Raw genomic sequence first — 17705 nt, forward strand, 5'->3', positions numbered from 1 at the left:
CCTATTTGCAAACCAATACAAGAAAGACTGAATCTGGTAAACATTGCAGGAACAACACATTTATTTACAATGGCAAATATCTCACCTGTTAGCTTGACCCATGGCTTTGTTAATTAAATACTTACTTGTTACTCTGTGAATTTAAATCCCATTTAATACATGAATTTAGATCCCAGAAGTGTCAACTCAGCCTTCCATCCTTCCACGGTTGATAAAATGAGAACCATTAAATTGAATAACAGTAAAAACCTTTTACTAATTGCACTTAGAAAAGGGGATTGGGCAGTATTAAGTACCATATAGCATTTATTATTATTATGGTGATTGTTATTATTACTTTTATAATTATTATTATCATCATTATTATTATTATTGTTCTTGTTGGTATTACTGTTGCTTTGTTGTTTTTATTATTACTGCTATATAACACGAACATGGTTGTATAAACCTAAATGAAGAACTGGAAACTTCAGATCTTAGTTTCCCTTCTCGGATAGAGAGAGAGAGAGAGACTGATAGGCTACAGTCTGGAGGCTGGATGGTATTACGTCAAGGGCAAATGAATTACACATGAACCAGTGTGTTCACAATGGAAAAATAATCATATGAGTGACATTGCTGAGCTAGCATTTTGTGTACCGTTTCAGGTAGTTAACATAATACCAGCTCAGTTCTATAAACACTAGTGAATGTTTATTATAATACTTTGGTTTTTTAGCTCTTTGTAACTACAATAGTGAGTAAGCAGTTCTCTTGTTACATGTATGTTCTCCAATCTGCTAATGAGGTTCTGTTAATGAGTTAAGTTATAAACCCATTTATTAACTGATCGTGATGCATCATAGTTGGGATTATTTTGGAAGAATGGGGTTTTCTGCTGTTGGGGCTTGCAATTGTGTTCTGAGGTTGGTGTAACGATCTGTTCAGGGAGATCCCTGTCTTCCAACTTAAACTCTTCTTTAGCTAACATTCATCTCCCTGACCCATTCTTATTCTGAATTCTAAGGAAACACTTTTTTGTTTTCATTCTTTCCAACAGCTCCTATAGCCTTGCCTTATGTTGGTTTAATTTACTGGGATGTCTTATGTGTCCTTATTCTCAGTTTAGCTTCAACTGATGAATATGGCCTTAAATGCAGAGGTAGAATGAGTTCCCATCATCACCAGACTGTCCCCTTCCTTTTCAGCTTGTAGTATTAGACCTCATGTCAGGGGCACCACCAACAGAGGACCAGCCTCTGGGAGACCCCATGGATTCCCATTATTGGAGCCACGCGTATGCACTTTAGCACCATTTATGTACTAGGGAATCTCCTGAGTCTCAGGGTCCCACATGCGCTGGTAACCCCAAGGATTACCTTTCATGGGGTGCCTGTAGGCGGGTGAAAAAGTGCCATCATGGGAATTCCCTTGCCAAAATCATGCACATGTGCAGTATAAGAGCAAAGTCCCCCTTAGTACCATGCATGTGCTTGGTGTTGCCAGGAAAATTAGAAGAATTTCCCTTGTGGCACTGGGTGCCCACACACACACTCTTTAGAAGTTAATCCCACCCCTCTAAGCTGCCGGAATCTCTGGGGACTACCTGACCTACCCAACATATTAAGCAGGCCAGCGGGGAATTTTTGAGATTTTCTGGCCTCTAAGTAAGGGAAGCTGGGTCGGCTACACCAGCTATTTACCCAGGGACTCCACCGTCCTCCAGCACCATCTTTCAGCCCCTCCAGGCCTTTCCTAATTTGTCATGAATCCCACCACCACATCCTAGAAGTACTGGGATTTTCCAGGTCACTGGTAGAAGCAGGGAAAATGCCATCTGGATGGTGCTATTCCCACCTCCACCACTGCCTTCCTATGCAATAGTTGAAAGGAGAGCCTAATGACCTCATTACATGTTTGGCGGTCATGAGACCACCAAATTTGCGGTGGTGGTCAGACCACCGTGGCTTTGGCGGTCTAACGGCCAAATCATGACTTTGGCGGTGGGACCACGGTCTCCGCCGGGAATATGTTCCTTGATGGCATGACGGCGGTCGGGCTTACAACCAGCCATGGTGGCGCTGCCCACAGTGCCCCATGGCTGGTTACAACTCCTCTTTCCACCACCCTTTTCATGGCAGGGAGCTCGCCATGAAAATGCTTTGCAGACAGTGCGTATTCAAAGGGTGCTGGAGTGTTAGGATATTGGTCTTGACTTCCTTAAGGGAGCCAAGGCCAATATCCCAACACTGTTCCTGCCGGTCAGCCTGGTGGGAATGCATATTACAGTTTTCCTGCCAGTCAGCCCAGTAGGAACATGCTAATATGCTCGGGGGGAATGTCACTGCTATGGCGGTGGAGTCCAGCCCATCAGTTTGGCTGTCCCGTGGTGGGACCCCCAAACTCATAATGAGGCATTTAGTTCTTGCACTTATTTCAATATTTTTGCCTGTTCTAAGTTTTGAAATCTGTAAAGCAAAAGCCCCTGGTGTGTGGAATGAAGTAGTCAGCATGTTTGTGGTTGACATATGTTCCACTGATTCTTTCTTTACAGTTATCCATACAGTGAAGACAGCAGCCAAGGAAAGCAGTACATGAACACTAGGTGCCCTGCATGGTGTGACCGAATAGTGATGTCCCACTCTGCCAAGGAGCTCCTGCTGAAGGTGAGCAGAGGCTTGCAAATAGATGATTTTTTTTTCATTCATGTCTCCATATTGATGTTGTGGCACCTTTTATTAGATCAAGTAATAAAATAATAACTTATGGTAACTTTCCAGAGTGAACCGAACCTTTGAGTGGATAGAAGTGGGTTCTTTCACAATCGTTCACCCCTACCTCCTTGTCGAACCACTTTCATCAACAGCTTTCATCTTTGAATGAAGCACAAATAGCAGATGCAGGGATGCAGTTTTTTAAATCAAAAATACTTGCGTTTTTAAGAGCATCAAATTAAACTCACAATAGTATCTTGTAATGAGACTGTAAAAGTAGATTTTTCACGCAAAGACCAATGTTGTTTACATTTGATTAACAATCACATATTAAATAATAAATAATTGGAGGCTGAACTCCTAACACATAAAAATCTGAGTTCATTAATGCCTGTAAGTCATAAAACATTTTAAAGGTGTGGCTTCCGAAACAACAATGGGAATCTATTCTGGGGATATTCCTATGACTGCCTTGGAAGCTGGCAGTCTACGTGGTGAGAAAATCTAATTCTGCTCTGGAAGGAAGGACAATTGAAAGGAGTGGTAAAGAGATGCATTTAAGGGACCTACTTAGAAGAAAAAGAGAAACCACCATCCTATTTCCAAATATGGACTTGGTTCAGGAATGTAGGGAAAAAGCAGGGTTTGGGAGGAGTGGAAATCCTAGCATCTGAAAAGAAGGAAACTCTTAAAGAAGTGTCCTGTTTTTCAGAACTGAAATCTCCATGAATACCAGAGTCAAGACTAATTTGCATATAGCTAGGTCCAAACTGTGGTGGCATGGTGAGCAAAATAAAATGATGGATCAAACCCAGATCTGTCACTGGGAGTAAATGGTTGCATTGTTCAGCATTCTGTCCTTCATCTGTTTGTGTCCCAAAAGACCTAGAGCACTAAATCAAACTAATCACATGGGATAAAACAAATGGCTAACCAATTATCTAAAAACTGAAGCATTCAAGTTTTAGATAACAAAAACATCTTATAACATTATCAAAATAATTATCCTTGCCCACATATTCTAATATATTTTTCATGATCCTCCATAAAATGACTAGCTACTATGTAAATCTACATCCAGACACTAGAGAATATTGTCTGCAAAGTTACTCATTTCTGTGTTTGTCTTATCCATATCTCTAAGCTCATGAAGATCATCATTTGCATTGTCTAATTTCAGTAGATATCAATTATAATTTCCCTTCTGAGGTATTCATATTAGACAGTCAATAACATATCCTCAGAACTTCACTCCAGGAAGAGTTACTGGGCTCAACATAACATGATATTCCTCCAATGTTGATTCAATTCTTACTCACAGCACAGACTTGGTATATTATCTAACTCACTTAGCTGTAGATGAAAAATATACACTGAGCTAGGAGTGCAATGTTTTTTCTTGCACATTTCTTGTAACTCTCTCAAATGCTAGAAGAAAATCTTCTAGTTTACAAAGTTTTTGCATGTGGCTTTTTACATCCCTTGAATGGAATTTTGATGGGAAAACAGATCACCAGTGCCCACTAAGTTGTAAATCCATGAGGAAAATCGTTTTCTAGTTATTTTTGCAGAACAACAGCTCATTCATTTCTATTGCCTGGTTTTGAGGGAAAGTTCCTGAGTGCATATACATAAATAAATCAGTAAACTCCACAAAATCCAAGTAGACCAACAACCTGAATCAATAAAGACTTTACATGTGTAATAATATCTTTAGACTTTGTGTTAGTCTTTCCTCACCCTTTTTATATGCCAACCTTACTAAATATAATAGTAGTATCCTATGTCACAAATAAGCAAATAGTATATTTAAAATGTGTATAACTGATACTGAGAGAAATTGCAGACATAGTAGTATAATGAAATGCACATTAACTGCCTTCAATATAAATATCCTGAATTCCCCTCAAAGCTGTTTTGCTCCAGTAGAAGAGGAATGCACTGACAGAGCACAGTGCTCATAAATCAACTTCTTTAGAGAATTTAGACATGGTGTATTGCCCTATCTTAAAAATGTATCTACCTTTTTCCTCAACATTTAAAATGTATTCCTACATAAAACAAATAAGTAGTGCAAAAGAGTTACATGCTGGTTTGTAATAAAAGGAGGACGTTTGCTGCCCAAGAGTACAGGAACACACATGCTGCTGGGCTTGGGTCTAGGAGAGAAGGAGAAGTGAGGAGGCCTTCCATGGAATCTGGCACCTAAGTTAGGTAACTGCTCTATCCTGGAAAAACATCTCTTTGAAAATAATAGATGTTTTAATATATCAATGAATTACAAGACACCTGCCAGATCGTTAAAATTCAGATTATTTACAGAGACATATTCTACTATGAGTTTAGCATGATTTAACTGTTCTAGTTTACAGCAATTGGTCATGTTCAGCAACCTATTACGAATAGGTAACACTAACTGCATATCCATGAGCAACCTTTGAGCTTGTTTCAAAAGGAAACAATCTATATACTTTGCTTAACTATAAAGGTTAAATGCTAGGCTATATCTTTCTCAGTTGTTTCTTCATCACGTTGTTGTCTTCTTCGATACTGTATGCCATGATGAGAATTTTTGAATACTAAATAAAAAACAGTTCACAAGTTTGGCAATCGCCAGGTTCTTAAACCACAATCAAAAGTTTAAATAAGAATTGGGAGACCTATTTCATCCTGGTAACTTTTTTGTTTCTTGGCTAATTACGCTTAATCCATAATTACATATGGAAAACCTTATATCTCTGTCAGCCTTATGTAACACTTTATGCAAATCCACACCTGTCCCACTATAACCATAGTTGTGACAATCTATCTCGATATTTCTAGCTCATTACATGAACTTCATTTACCTTTCCCTATTTGTGACATTCCAATATCCTGGTTTCACCAATTATGTCCATAACATTGATTTTTGTCTCTTACCTGGAATCTTCATGGAAACTTTTGGCAGCTAATGTCACAGAAGATATGTTGCTGCAATTATATTCCTGAATCAAATGCACAATTGTCAAACTACACATGTAGGATTGAACATGCCACATTTGCCTTTTCTCAGGACAATTTTAACAATTTACAAGCAAAAACATAGGTTTACTGGTGAAAATGGCTCCATTTATTTCTGACACATAACCCCAAAATATACCTGTTGTCGTAAATGTTTTTCCACTGTTAAACTGTATGCACCAGCAGAGTACAATGATGCTGCAATAAACTTCACACGAGGAGTGAGAGGTTCAAGATTTGGTTTGTCATAATAGTTTGTAAACACCAACAAACAAGTAAGTTTGTTGACTTTCACAAGCTCCTGTACATATGCAGAGCACCCTGGGAATGGTTATAGATTTACTCCAGCAAATGATACTCTCCTTACAAAACATTGTGTGGGTAAAGTGAAAGTGGTTTCTCCAAGGCAGTTTTTTTCCTATGGAGAAAAAAACATGAAAAGATCAAGAAAAATCTTAATTTGTATAGTGGGCTGCATTTCAGCAGTGTAAAGTTATAAGCTGCACATAACCACTCATTGAAAAATACTCGTTGCTGGAAAGCTGTGGTTTACACAACTTTCCAGCTGTTTTACTGGTGATGCTTGTGAATAATAAAAAGCTGTACATATATCCTCTTGTAGAGCTGTAAATCTACATGTGTAAATGTAAGGCATTTCTTTGTGACATGGAGATATTGCATTAATAGCAGCACATTTTAATTATTTCTGAGGGGTGAGTGGTGAACATTGACACGTTTTTCATTGTCATCTTGAGAATGTTATTTGTCTTACCAATTTTCAATTGGCGATCCCCCCTTAAGACTTATTTGATGAGTCACTGTGGTATTGATATGGACAATGTCGTCTGTGTGAAGCTTTCACACATAAAATATGATATTGTTACTTATAGATAATATTTCACATTTTCCTGCCAAGTAGCATATTGTAATGCTACAAAATAATCTCTTAATTATCTCTTAATATGTTAATATTAAACCACAACACTTTCTTAAGTGGCTACAGGGCAACAAACTTAAACTTATTCCCACTGTATTTAATAACTTCAGAATTTACAAGTATATGAAAAAAATAGTCGCCGCCTGTATGCACGTATTCTGGTGGAAAATACCTATACGCAGGATTTCTTGTGGAATTATCAGGTGACTGCAACACGATTTGTGTAAGGTCAAGATGGTACACTTGTTTGGTATAATAATCTGGGTTAAAAACAAATACAGTTTCTACTCATAATTTTGTATTGGAGCCAGATCATAAAATATTTTTGATTAGCACTGTTGCATTTCCTTGATTGTAACTTAGTGCATCATGCAAACACTTCTACCACTGTATTATGAAAGTGGAATTCTGGAGGTGGTAATGTTGCGCTCACTTGTATTCTTTTTTGTGCTGTTGTGTTTTGTCTAGCATTATTGGCCTGTGTTGTTGTTGTGCTGTGTTCTGTTTTGACCATCAGTTATATAGTACCCTGTTATACTTACTTGTGTTGTTATGTTGCTCTGGTCTATGTTATTGTGTTATGTTGTTTACTATGAAGATGTCAGCACATGTTGTGACAGCCAATGGCAAAACGTCTTCAAAGTTTAAGTGCCAACCAACCCAGCTTTGTAACTTTTTAAAGTCACCTGTCATCCCTAAACTGTGGCACAGACCTGACCTAAATTAGTACTCTCAGTGCCCACTTTGTGACAGGGACCTTGATGCCCATTGGTTTCACCTGACATTTTTAAGCCAGCAAGCATCCTTTTTTTTCCATTTCACATCTATATTGTAATCTCCAAACCTGAACATGGTGTAACTTGAACCAGTAGAAACCATTTGTAACTGATGAGATGTATTTTCACAGCATAATGATGAATGTAAATACTTTAAAAATAAATCAAGTACTCCATGAGTAATGTTTTTATTTTTTCTGCACGTCATGAAACAACAAAAAAGCATTTATATAAACAACATCTTTTGTTGCTTTGCTTCTCAAGTGTGATGGTTTTGTTTTACCTGTTCTATCCTTCTCTAGAAGTAGATCATACTGGGGAATTTGGCCCCATGGCAGATCATGATATATTTGGGGGGGGAGGGGGGGGGCGGGATTGTTCGAGAGAGAGAGAGAGAAACGCTGGTTTATGTAACATAAACAAATGTTTCATTTATTTTTATAAAGCATACAAACTGTTACTAGATTAAACTAAGAAATGTAAATACAGTGTTTAACGTTACTAACCCCACAGATACATATTTCTATATATTTCAGTATAGATAGTTTATTATATGAAGTACTTATCAAAATAATTTTGTTATCAGTGGGAGAGTGATGTCATGATTTTTGTAGAATTAGTTCATGGCATTTAAAACAAAAAAAATTTAAACCATGCGCAGGAAAATGTCAAACATATTTGGTTGAATTTTTTCACAGAGAGGCTTTAAGTATGCAGCTGTTAATGCACATTTTTCACAAGAAGCAGCGCTACACATTTGTGTTTTTGGCATCACTTTGAAAAGGATTATTAAATAATTTGATTTATATTTATCCTAAAAATAAATAACACCTAGATGAAGACATGCACTGAACTATCTGAAAGAAGACTTTTGGGGAGATAGTAAGGCTCTCAACTCCGAATGTCTGAATTTAGAAAAATAATTTGATTCTCTGTCTTCTGCTTGCTGCTAATACATCAGCTTGGGGAGCTTAGCACAGGTTTTAAAAATGCCAACAATGTCTACGTTCGTTTGTCCAAGAAAAGTAACCAGAAACAGTTTAATTACACCCTCTGGCCTTCTGCTCCTCGCCGTGTTTGCTCTTTTCTGCAGCTTAAGTATCAATTTCAGCCCTGACAGATCTATCTTTTATTTCAAGCAGGGAAATGTTGTAAAATATGTACCTTGCAATGCCTGCTAGGAAAATGGATGGGTGTGCACAAAATTAGCACACAGTATGTTGAGCGCCACATGCTAGGCCTTACAGATTGTACAGACATGGGGCTGTAAACAGCTTTCCTGCAACATCATCTATCATGCCACGGTCGGTTACCTCACCATCATGTTATTTTATGCTTGCTGAGCCCTAAAACACCAAAGGTTGGCTACTGCTGGGGAGCTGCGTGGATGCCTGATAGCACGCAGTAATGAATGCTCAGTCAAGTGTGCACTGTTCCTGCTTGTGCACGCCTGTAATTTGTTTATCTGTCTAAAGATTATGCAGTTGAGAATCCACAATTTTATGCTGCCTTTGTAAATTATCAAGTCGCTTTTGATGAATGTATCCTCACTTCCGATGGAAGTGGCATTAGGACTGTGATATATGGCGAGGTGTTCATGCATACCATGCAGAAGGTTATGTATTTCTTTCGCAGACAACCGTGCTATAACGTAAACCTGACCTTAACCTTATTTACTGCATTAAATATAATTCAATTTTAACTTTATTGTCTTAAATATGATTATTGATATAAAGTTCGCTCGCATTAAAACTTGACTGATTGCAGCTGAGGAAATCACGCTTTATCTATATGGGCACCCCCCTCCTTGTTAAAAAATATTTTTTAACACTGTTGATGAGAGCTCCTTTTATTTCGAAGACCCGGGTTTTTGTTGAGCCGAACAATACGGAGCAGCAATCTATTTCTCCTTGGTTGAACTAAAAAACTGTGAATGAAATACGATAAACTAATTGAGAAACGATGAGCGACTCTGTTTCAGTTGCCCTCACAACTGTGAAAGCCAGAAACTAATGGATGGTGAGATTATGGGAAAGGATGATGTGTACTGGAACACACCCACTGTACACACAAATCAAGCAACCCACTCAACTGAAGGTTATCTGAACCTCACCAAAAAGTGGTTGCCCGGCTACTTTGGACCTTTGCTGCAGTATGTCTATGGTGTAGTCAGCATTTTTTATACTAAAACCAAATAATATGCTAAACCACTCAGGTCATAGACAGTTGTTCGTAGACGTGTAGTTTACCTTTCATAAGGTTCTCTGCATTGAGCGAGCACTCAACTTGTTTAAACCAGAAAGTGTTGCAACCATTTTTAGGAAATGCTTCGGGTGAAATTGTGTCTGTTACGGTGCTCCATACCCAGACCCCTTAGAATATGCAATAATCTCCAGCCAGCCAGCCATAAAGTATCCTCCACCATATTTGCTCTTTGACATGGTGCATCAACCACAACGTCTTAGCTTTCAGTTTTTTTGCCTGTTTTTTTGTGTTTGGTCCTTTACTCAAGATCTGATGTCCCTTACAATGTTGTGCTATCAACGCAAATGTGGAGTTTCTCATGCATTTGAAATTATACTGACCTCTCTAGGTGACTGATCTCAAAGTGTAACTCTGCAAGAGAGAATGGGGAAGCAGGAATCATTAAATATGGTTCAAGACTGTGAAGCTGAATAATTTAAAGTCCTCTCAAAGGTGATGAAAAAACAGTAGAAATGTATTAAAATGCAGTGGATGGTTGTGGTGACAGTGATAGCACTAGGAATGAAAGTCATACTATCCACTTTTTGAAGGGACCTATCCTAATCATTGTAGGTTAAAAAATGTTGAAGCAATCTTTTAAATGACATTGTGGGACTTTCCATGGCGGCAAAACTACATGGCCTGGATTGGCCATGAGTGTAATTGGTTGGACTGTGGTGGATGTTTCAACTGCAGGGGAATCTTGTCTCTAGAAAAAGAAATTGCAAATATCTGTTCTGTTATAAACTTGTTGAAGGCAGTTCCCAAACTTGGCACCTAGCCTCGAATAGACTCAATGGCAGTGCCTTGTGAAGAAGGCACAATGACAAAGACATCCATTTAGAAGGATGAATGTGATGGCGGAGGCTGAAGCGCCACCGCCATGTACAGTGTTGTCACCAATGATGTCAGTTCAATTGTCATCAGTAATGTCATCAATGATGTGCCAGAATATGTCAGGAGTGTTGTACTATATGAGGTCATAAACAGTGCATAGCTCTTGAAGGAATTGGTACCAGACCGATACCTCCTTATTTCTCTGTTGGCATCATTGTTTTACTCTTCAAATACAGTTAAATGCACAAGAACATTATCTAAACCTCCACCATCCAATTCTCCAACTGAAGATATTTAAATCTGGATAATTTCCCTGCTGATGTGCCAAATGAGGTCTGCTCCCAAGAGTTCATCTTACTATCATAGAATAATTCTAATACAAATCTAACCCTTCTCAGATTCAAAGAGTAGACTCTTGCAACATCTTCAAAGTGCCAAGTGAGTTCCACAGCACTTGGAACTGACCATATTATTTTGAGCACTTTCAATCTGATTTTTAAAAATATTTGGGAGCCGCAATCTTATGGGCAAGCCCCCTGCAAGTAACATGACAATGTTAAAGCAAACCCATGTTTTGAAAATTAACAAATTCAAAATGAGTTTAGACAATAAATAATATACGCATTAAGCACATAGTTTAAAAAAAGAAATCTAGGCAATAGTTTGGAAGTGTGATTCATGAAGAATGTTGCACGTCATAATGTTTCTTGATATGACACATGAGTATTTTATAGAGGTGTTGCTTGGTTCTAAGACCAGTTTGTTCCTAACAAGATTTCAAAGCTTTTTAGAACTCGGAGACCACCAGCAGGCCCTCCCTCAACACCGGCCATACACAGTCTGACAAATTTGTCTTTCGTTGGAAGAAGATTTTATTTAACTTTTCTTGTTAACTTCATAATACACATTTTTAGCCATAAATCACTTCAAGAAAAATTCAAACATATTTACAATAAATCAACAGTCTTTTTCCATTCAATATGTAACCATAAATCATAGTGACAGGATCCCTTCCTGTCCTAAACCTCCCTTGGACTACACAGGTGAACTGTAGCACACCTGTATCCGTAGGGGGGGCAGTTCCCCTGACTTCACCATTCCTTGCCCACACCCTCAGGGTTCCGCCCCCTCTCCAAACACCAATCTGCCAAGGGGTGTAACGGGGCGGCCATGGGCAGGAGCCCCGTGGCCACCCAACGATCTGGGCTCCCTACCCCTTAATCTGGTGTGTACATCCGCAGGCTGGTCCAGGACTTCAGGATCCTATCTCTCGTGTTATACTGGGGCCCCATCCTTGGGGACTCCTCTGTTGCTTTAGGTTACTTTAGTAGCTCTTCTCTAACCTAAATTAGGAAGAGGGTGGGTGGGACAACGATGCTCCGTTCAGCTGATCCCCTCCGCGCCACAAGGCCGAGACTTTCTGGGGGGGGCGCTTATGTAGCCCCCCACTGGCGCACGGAGGTTCCAGCAGGAACGGACGACACAGCCGCAACATTTGTCTCTAATAGTATTTCCGCTGTGACATCTCGCGAGGCATGAGGGCAGAAATGCATGGCCAGTCCGCTGCACAACTAGTTGGGGCAGTTGGCCCCTGTTGGGGGGGTTGGCCCCTGGTGGACCGACCTCTAAGGGGCCGTGCTCCCCCATATTGGGTGGGGGCGCTTTTCCATAGAACTCAGAGACCACCAGCAGGCCCTCCCCCAACACCGGCCATACACAGTCTGACAAATTTGTCTTTCGTTGGAAGAAGATTTTATTTAACTTTTCTGGCTAACTTCCTAATACACATATTTAGCCATAAATCACTTCAAGAAAAATTCAAACATATTTACAATAAATCAACTGTCTTTTTCCATTCAATATGTAACCATAAATCATAGTGACAGGATCCCTTCCTGTCCTGAACCTCCCTTGGACCACACAGGTGAACTGTATCACACCTGTATCCGTAGGGGGGGGGCGGTTACCCTGATTTCACCATTCCTTGCCCACACCCTCAGGTTGCCGCCCCCTCTCCAAACACCAATCTGCCAAGGGGTGTAACGGGGCGGCCAGGGGCAGGAGCCCCGTGGCCAACCCAGCGATCTGGGCTCCCTACCCCTTAATCTGGTGTGTACATCCGCAGGTTGGTCCAGGACTTCAGGATCCTATCTCTGGTGTTATCCCGGGCCCCATCCTTGGGGACCCCTCTGTTGCTTCAGGTTACTTTAGTACCTCTTCTCCCGCTACGAGGGCGACCAAGGCTCAAAAGGTCCTTCGCCCTCCCCATCAGAAAACAAACTGCGAGAGAAGAACCACATGTCAGACATAAATTGATCTATACCCGCATCAGACAAGTGCACCATATCTCTATGAAACATCCCAGGGCCCTTCAAAAGTTTGTGCGGAATGTTCCATAATCGCCCAGGCCAGGGCATAACTTGGCCATCTCTGCATTGAGTCTCCTAACTGACATGTTGATAGTTCTTGATTTAATGCCATGGTCCCATTTCTGATGGGGCACCAAATGGGACCAAGCGATGGCTGCGTTCGGGAATTGTTTAGACAACTTGGTGATCTCTAGAAAAATCGTTTCCCTGAGTGTCTTCCTGCCCATGCGCACCAAGTCATTGCCTTCAAGATGGATAATAATAAGATCCGGGAACTGAAGTCCCTCGTATCCTTTAGCCAATGCAACAAGTTGTTGAAGCTGCGAGATTCCCATTCCGCCAACCCCGCACCATCGAAAGGCCACTTCTTGGCTTGCTGCCGGATTAGGCTCACGGAGCTGATGCAACCTGTAAGCCGCACGCCGAACAAACGAATGCCACAAGACCCACACCACGCGAGGCGCATTGAACTGCAATGAAAGAAGAATGAGTGAGAAAACAACGTCTAAATCGTGGTCTTACATGAATGTGCACTAATCATACCAACTCAGGCTAATGTAACGCCTGTAGCAATCCGATGACCACCTCCCGATGGACGTCACATCTGCTACTGACAACCCAGCTCCGGCTGCTACTGTAGCTGCACCGATTCTAAATGAATGGGGCCAATAGCCCCGTGAGTCAACCCCAGCTGCCCTCAGTGTAACTTTTAATACCTCTGGGAATTGGTAGCACGAGAGGCACTCCCCATTCGTATGCAGGAAAAGTGCAGGAGACCCTGAGACCGGGCAAACTGATAGGTAAGCTTTCAAATGACCAACTGCGCATAACAGGGACCCCGGGGCCGCGCTGAGTTTAATGCGAGCCACCCTGCCAAGCTGGTCCGTTTTGGACTTACGCAGCTCTATTGATACAGACTCTGGACTGAGATGCACCCCTTCCCTCTGGAGTCCTCCTAAGTGGTCGCCCTCAGATGTGCCTATCAATCCACTAATGCGGAATGCGCCGTAAAAGGCAACTGAGAAGGCTGCTGCGAATAATGCAGTCTCAAAAGGTGAAGAAGGCCCTGAGGGGACTGTACTCAATAATTTCTCTAGTATGGGGACCGTTATGGGACGCCTAGGGTCTACCTTGGGACACTCTACTCTAGCCCACCCCGCAACTGCCCTTTTTATAACAATAGTATTTAGCTGGGACTCTTGGTTCCGGAGATGCACGAAAAAGTGAATGGCGGCCAAATTAGCTTTTGCGCAAAAAATTGATCTACCCTTGTCTTTCAAATGTTGCAAAAAGGTACAGATAGCCTCTTCTGAAAACAAGTCTGAAATCTGCTGGGACTTTAAGAAATGTCTGTAATGGTGAAAAGCCCTTTCATACGCCCCCCTCGTACGGGTGGCCAGGGATGTTGCTACTAAAGCTGGGAGTGCCGGACACCAATCTTCCACAGAAATGCTGGGAACTCCGTCATTTTCTCCGCTGCCTGGGGGTGGAACCTCAGAAAATCCTGCATTAACGAGCGAGGCAAAGCATCAGCAGCATTGTTATGAACCCCCGGCACATGCTGTGCACAAAAGTTAACATTTAACTTCAAGCAGGACAGCACCAAGAATTTAAGGAGGCGGAGAACCATTCTATATGTAGCCTTTTGTCGGTTGATCGCCTCCACAACCGCCATATTATCGGACCAGAAGACCACTGAACTGTCTTTGTAATCTTTGTCCCAAATGGTTACAGCCACAATAATGGGAAACAGTTCCAGAAAAGTTATATTCTTAGTTATCCCTTTGCTGACCCAATATGGTGGCCAGTCAGCTCTGCACCCAGCCTGACCCAGGATGGCTCCAAAGCCTACGCTGCCTGCAGCATCGGTGAATAAACCGAGGGTGGGGCTTGAAAACAAAGGGAGGGGCCAGATCCTGTTAAACTCCTGTAAAAATATGTCCCAAATTCTTAAATCCTCCCTCACTTCCAGCAATAGCCTGGTGTGGTGATGTTTTTTGGTTAAACCTTCCATGGACCTAGCCATGGACCTAGCAATGGACCTGGAGAAGGGGCGGGCATGGGGATAATCCTCAAAGCAAAATTAAGCTGACCCACTAGGACCTGTAACTGGTGCAATGTCACTTTTCTTTGTGCCAACAAAATTCGTATGGATTCCTTAAAAACCTGAAACTTGTCTTCAGGTAGACGACACTCCCCGGCCACCGAATCAATCTCAATCCCTAGGAAAGTAATGCAAGTAGAGGGTCCTTCTGTTTTGTCCAGAGCCAAACGTACCCCAAACTCTTGGAACATAGCTGTCAAGGCATGAAGGGCCCACAAGCACATCACCGACTGCGGGGGGGCCTAGAACCAGGAAATCGTCTAAGTAATGTATCACCTCTTTGTGCTCGGTGCGTCTAGTAAAGATCCACTGCAGAGCCGAGCTGAACTGCTCAAAATAACTGCAGGACACATTACAGCCCATTGGCATGCATTTATCATAGAAGTAAGCCCCATTAAATTGGAATCCTAGAAAATGGTAGTCATCAGGGTGGACTGGCAAAAGCCTGAAAGCCGATTTGATATCTGTTTTTGCTAACAAAGCACCGTGCCCTAGTGCCCTCAGCTTCTCAAGGGCCTGGTCCACTGTCGCATAGCGAACTGAACAGAATTGAGGGTCGATAGCCTCATTTACTGTTGAACCCAGAGGGGCGGATAGATTACGGATCAACCTGAACTGGCCTGGCTCCTTTTTGGGTACTACCCCCAAAGGGGAACACACATAATCTTGAATCGGGGGGGAGGGGAAAGGGCCGGCTAATCTCCCCAGAGCCTGCTCCTTCTCAATCTTTTTTGCCACCACCCCTGGGTACCTTAAAGCAGACACGAGGTTCCTGCAATGTTCTAGAGGGGGGACACCGGTAGCTGGTATCCTAAAGCCCTGTGAAACCCCCTTAACTAGTAAGACAGATGATTCTTTGATTGGATAATCCGGTAGCCATGGAAATAATGCAACAATTTTTATGGGTGAAGGCAGAGCTAATTTAATTACCGGACTTACTCCCATCCTTAACTTTTTCTCTGGATTTCTTAAGTCATTTGAACTCGGGGTGGGAGGGATGGCCGCAAAATGAACATGTGTGCCTGAATTTGCATGAGCCAGGGGGGCGCGAGCATATCTTTCTGTTAAATGCCCAACATGACCCTTTCTTATCGCTGAAGAATTGAGAACGAAAGGGCTGCTTCCCAGTTGGTTTATTATTTACACACTCCAACCAAACATTCACTTCAGTCTGATCCCAACCAATTGTGGGGTCCTCCACTTTTGCCCACCTGAAATCCCTGTCATATTCCAACCATGCATTCCCTCCATACAGGTGGTGGGCTCTTAATCCTGATCAGGGTGAATATATCTACAAATTCCCCCTTCCAAATTTTTTCTTTAACTTTGGGAACTACATGTGCAGCAAGCTTACCTGGTCTAGACAATAATGTGTCTTGACCCGGCCCAACCGCTGATGTGTTAATTGTAGATGAATCATTGTTTGTGTCAGCTACTTTACCTTTTTCTTTTGCCAGTGTAGTAGTGAGAGGCAGGGTACCCGGTGCCGGAGTGACACCCGGGTCCCCACCCGTTGCCTGTAAGGGGGGGAATGCTGCGCGTCGCTGCCAATGCCTCCACCTGGCGTTTAAGCTCTAACACCGAATTCTGTAAAGAATCATTCGCCCAAGGAGCCGTAGGAGGGGGAGGAGTTGCTGAGGTAGTAATATTGGCTAATAATTGCGCCACCGCCCCCAATGCTTGTGCTGTAGGGTCCTGCATGGTTATCTGCGAGTTAGGACCAGCCTGTGCCCGCCCAGTGGAAGGAGGTGGAGCTGGCGCTGCAGCCTGGGGCTGGGGGGGTTGAACCGCCACCAAGCAGGTGGTGCTGCTAGAGTTGCAAATTACTTTCTGATGTCACTCAACATAGCTTTCACCCCCAAACCTGGTGCCAGAACTGCACCCAGCCCCCCAGGATGAGGCTCAGGAACCGCAACCCCAGCTGTTAGTGAAGATACAAGCATTGTCGACTGCTCTGGGGAGTATGTAGTCGCTAAAGAAGGCAAAGGCTGTTGGTCAACTAGCACCTGTCTTTTATTTCTGTGCTTCACTGGGGGGAAAGCCGCGTGTGGGGCTACATGTGACCTACATGGGCGACTGGGCCCCGCATCATATTCTCAACCTCAGAATTAGCGTCCCCGCTGTCAGAGGGCCCAATTTTGCCAAAACATGTTTTAACAGTTGTGACAATTCAGGGCCACCCCTTTTCCCTTTGCCAGCCCTAACGCGTTTAGGAGCCATGTCCTAGTGCTACAAGGTCTAGGAGACCACACTGGTTTAAGACTATTTATTTATTTACTTTGCAAAGCTTTGCTGCCTGTTCTAACTAAAAGTAGGATGCTGAGTTCTGGCGAGCCTCGCGCTACTGATCACAGTGTGTTTTTTTTTTACATATAGGAGTGAGGCACTGTAACAGGTTAAATACGCCTAACAACAGGGTGTGTTTCTTATATAACTCAGTTCCACACTATGCACAATGCCTGCTGAAGCCTAGTAGCTGTAAAGGAAACGCTAATAAAAAGGCAAAATATGTGCGGCTAATGAAAAGGCAAAATATGTCCTAAATCCCCAACTCAAAGGGAAGCAAGATGCTCATATTAATTAACTTTTTACAGGAGCAGCGTACGGAAGCGGAGAGCAATCAGCCCCCAAGCATAAGCTTTCTATCAGGCAAGCCCCCCGGGCCCTCAGATTCCCACAACCGTAAAGATACCAGCACCGCACTAACAGCAACCAATTGTTATCGATCACCGGCTTCGGTGAAGC

The 17705-nt window shown here is 42.3% G+C and overlaps 1 protein-coding gene across 2 annotated transcripts in view; it reads left to right on the forward strand.

Annotated features, from left to right (window-relative positions):
- The window catches only part of INPP5A (inositol polyphosphate-5-phosphatase A), a 1526322-nt gene that overhangs the window by 1501314 nt on the left and 7303 nt on the right, over window positions 1-17705 (forward strand). For both annotated transcript variants that reach the window (XM_069239762.1, XM_069239763.1), the window contains exon 13: window positions 2534-2645. In XM_069239762.1, coding sequence (XP_069095863.1) covers window positions 2534-2645 — 112 coding nt within the window. The remainder of the gene's footprint in view (window positions 1-2533; window positions 2646-17705) is intronic.

This window comes from Pleurodeles waltl, chromosome 6 (genome assembly GCF_031143425.1).
Source record: "Pleurodeles waltl isolate 20211129_DDA chromosome 6, aPleWal1.hap1.20221129, whole genome shotgun sequence".
Classification (NCBI taxonomy): domain Eukaryota; kingdom Metazoa; phylum Chordata; class Amphibia; order Caudata; family Salamandridae; genus Pleurodeles; species Pleurodeles waltl.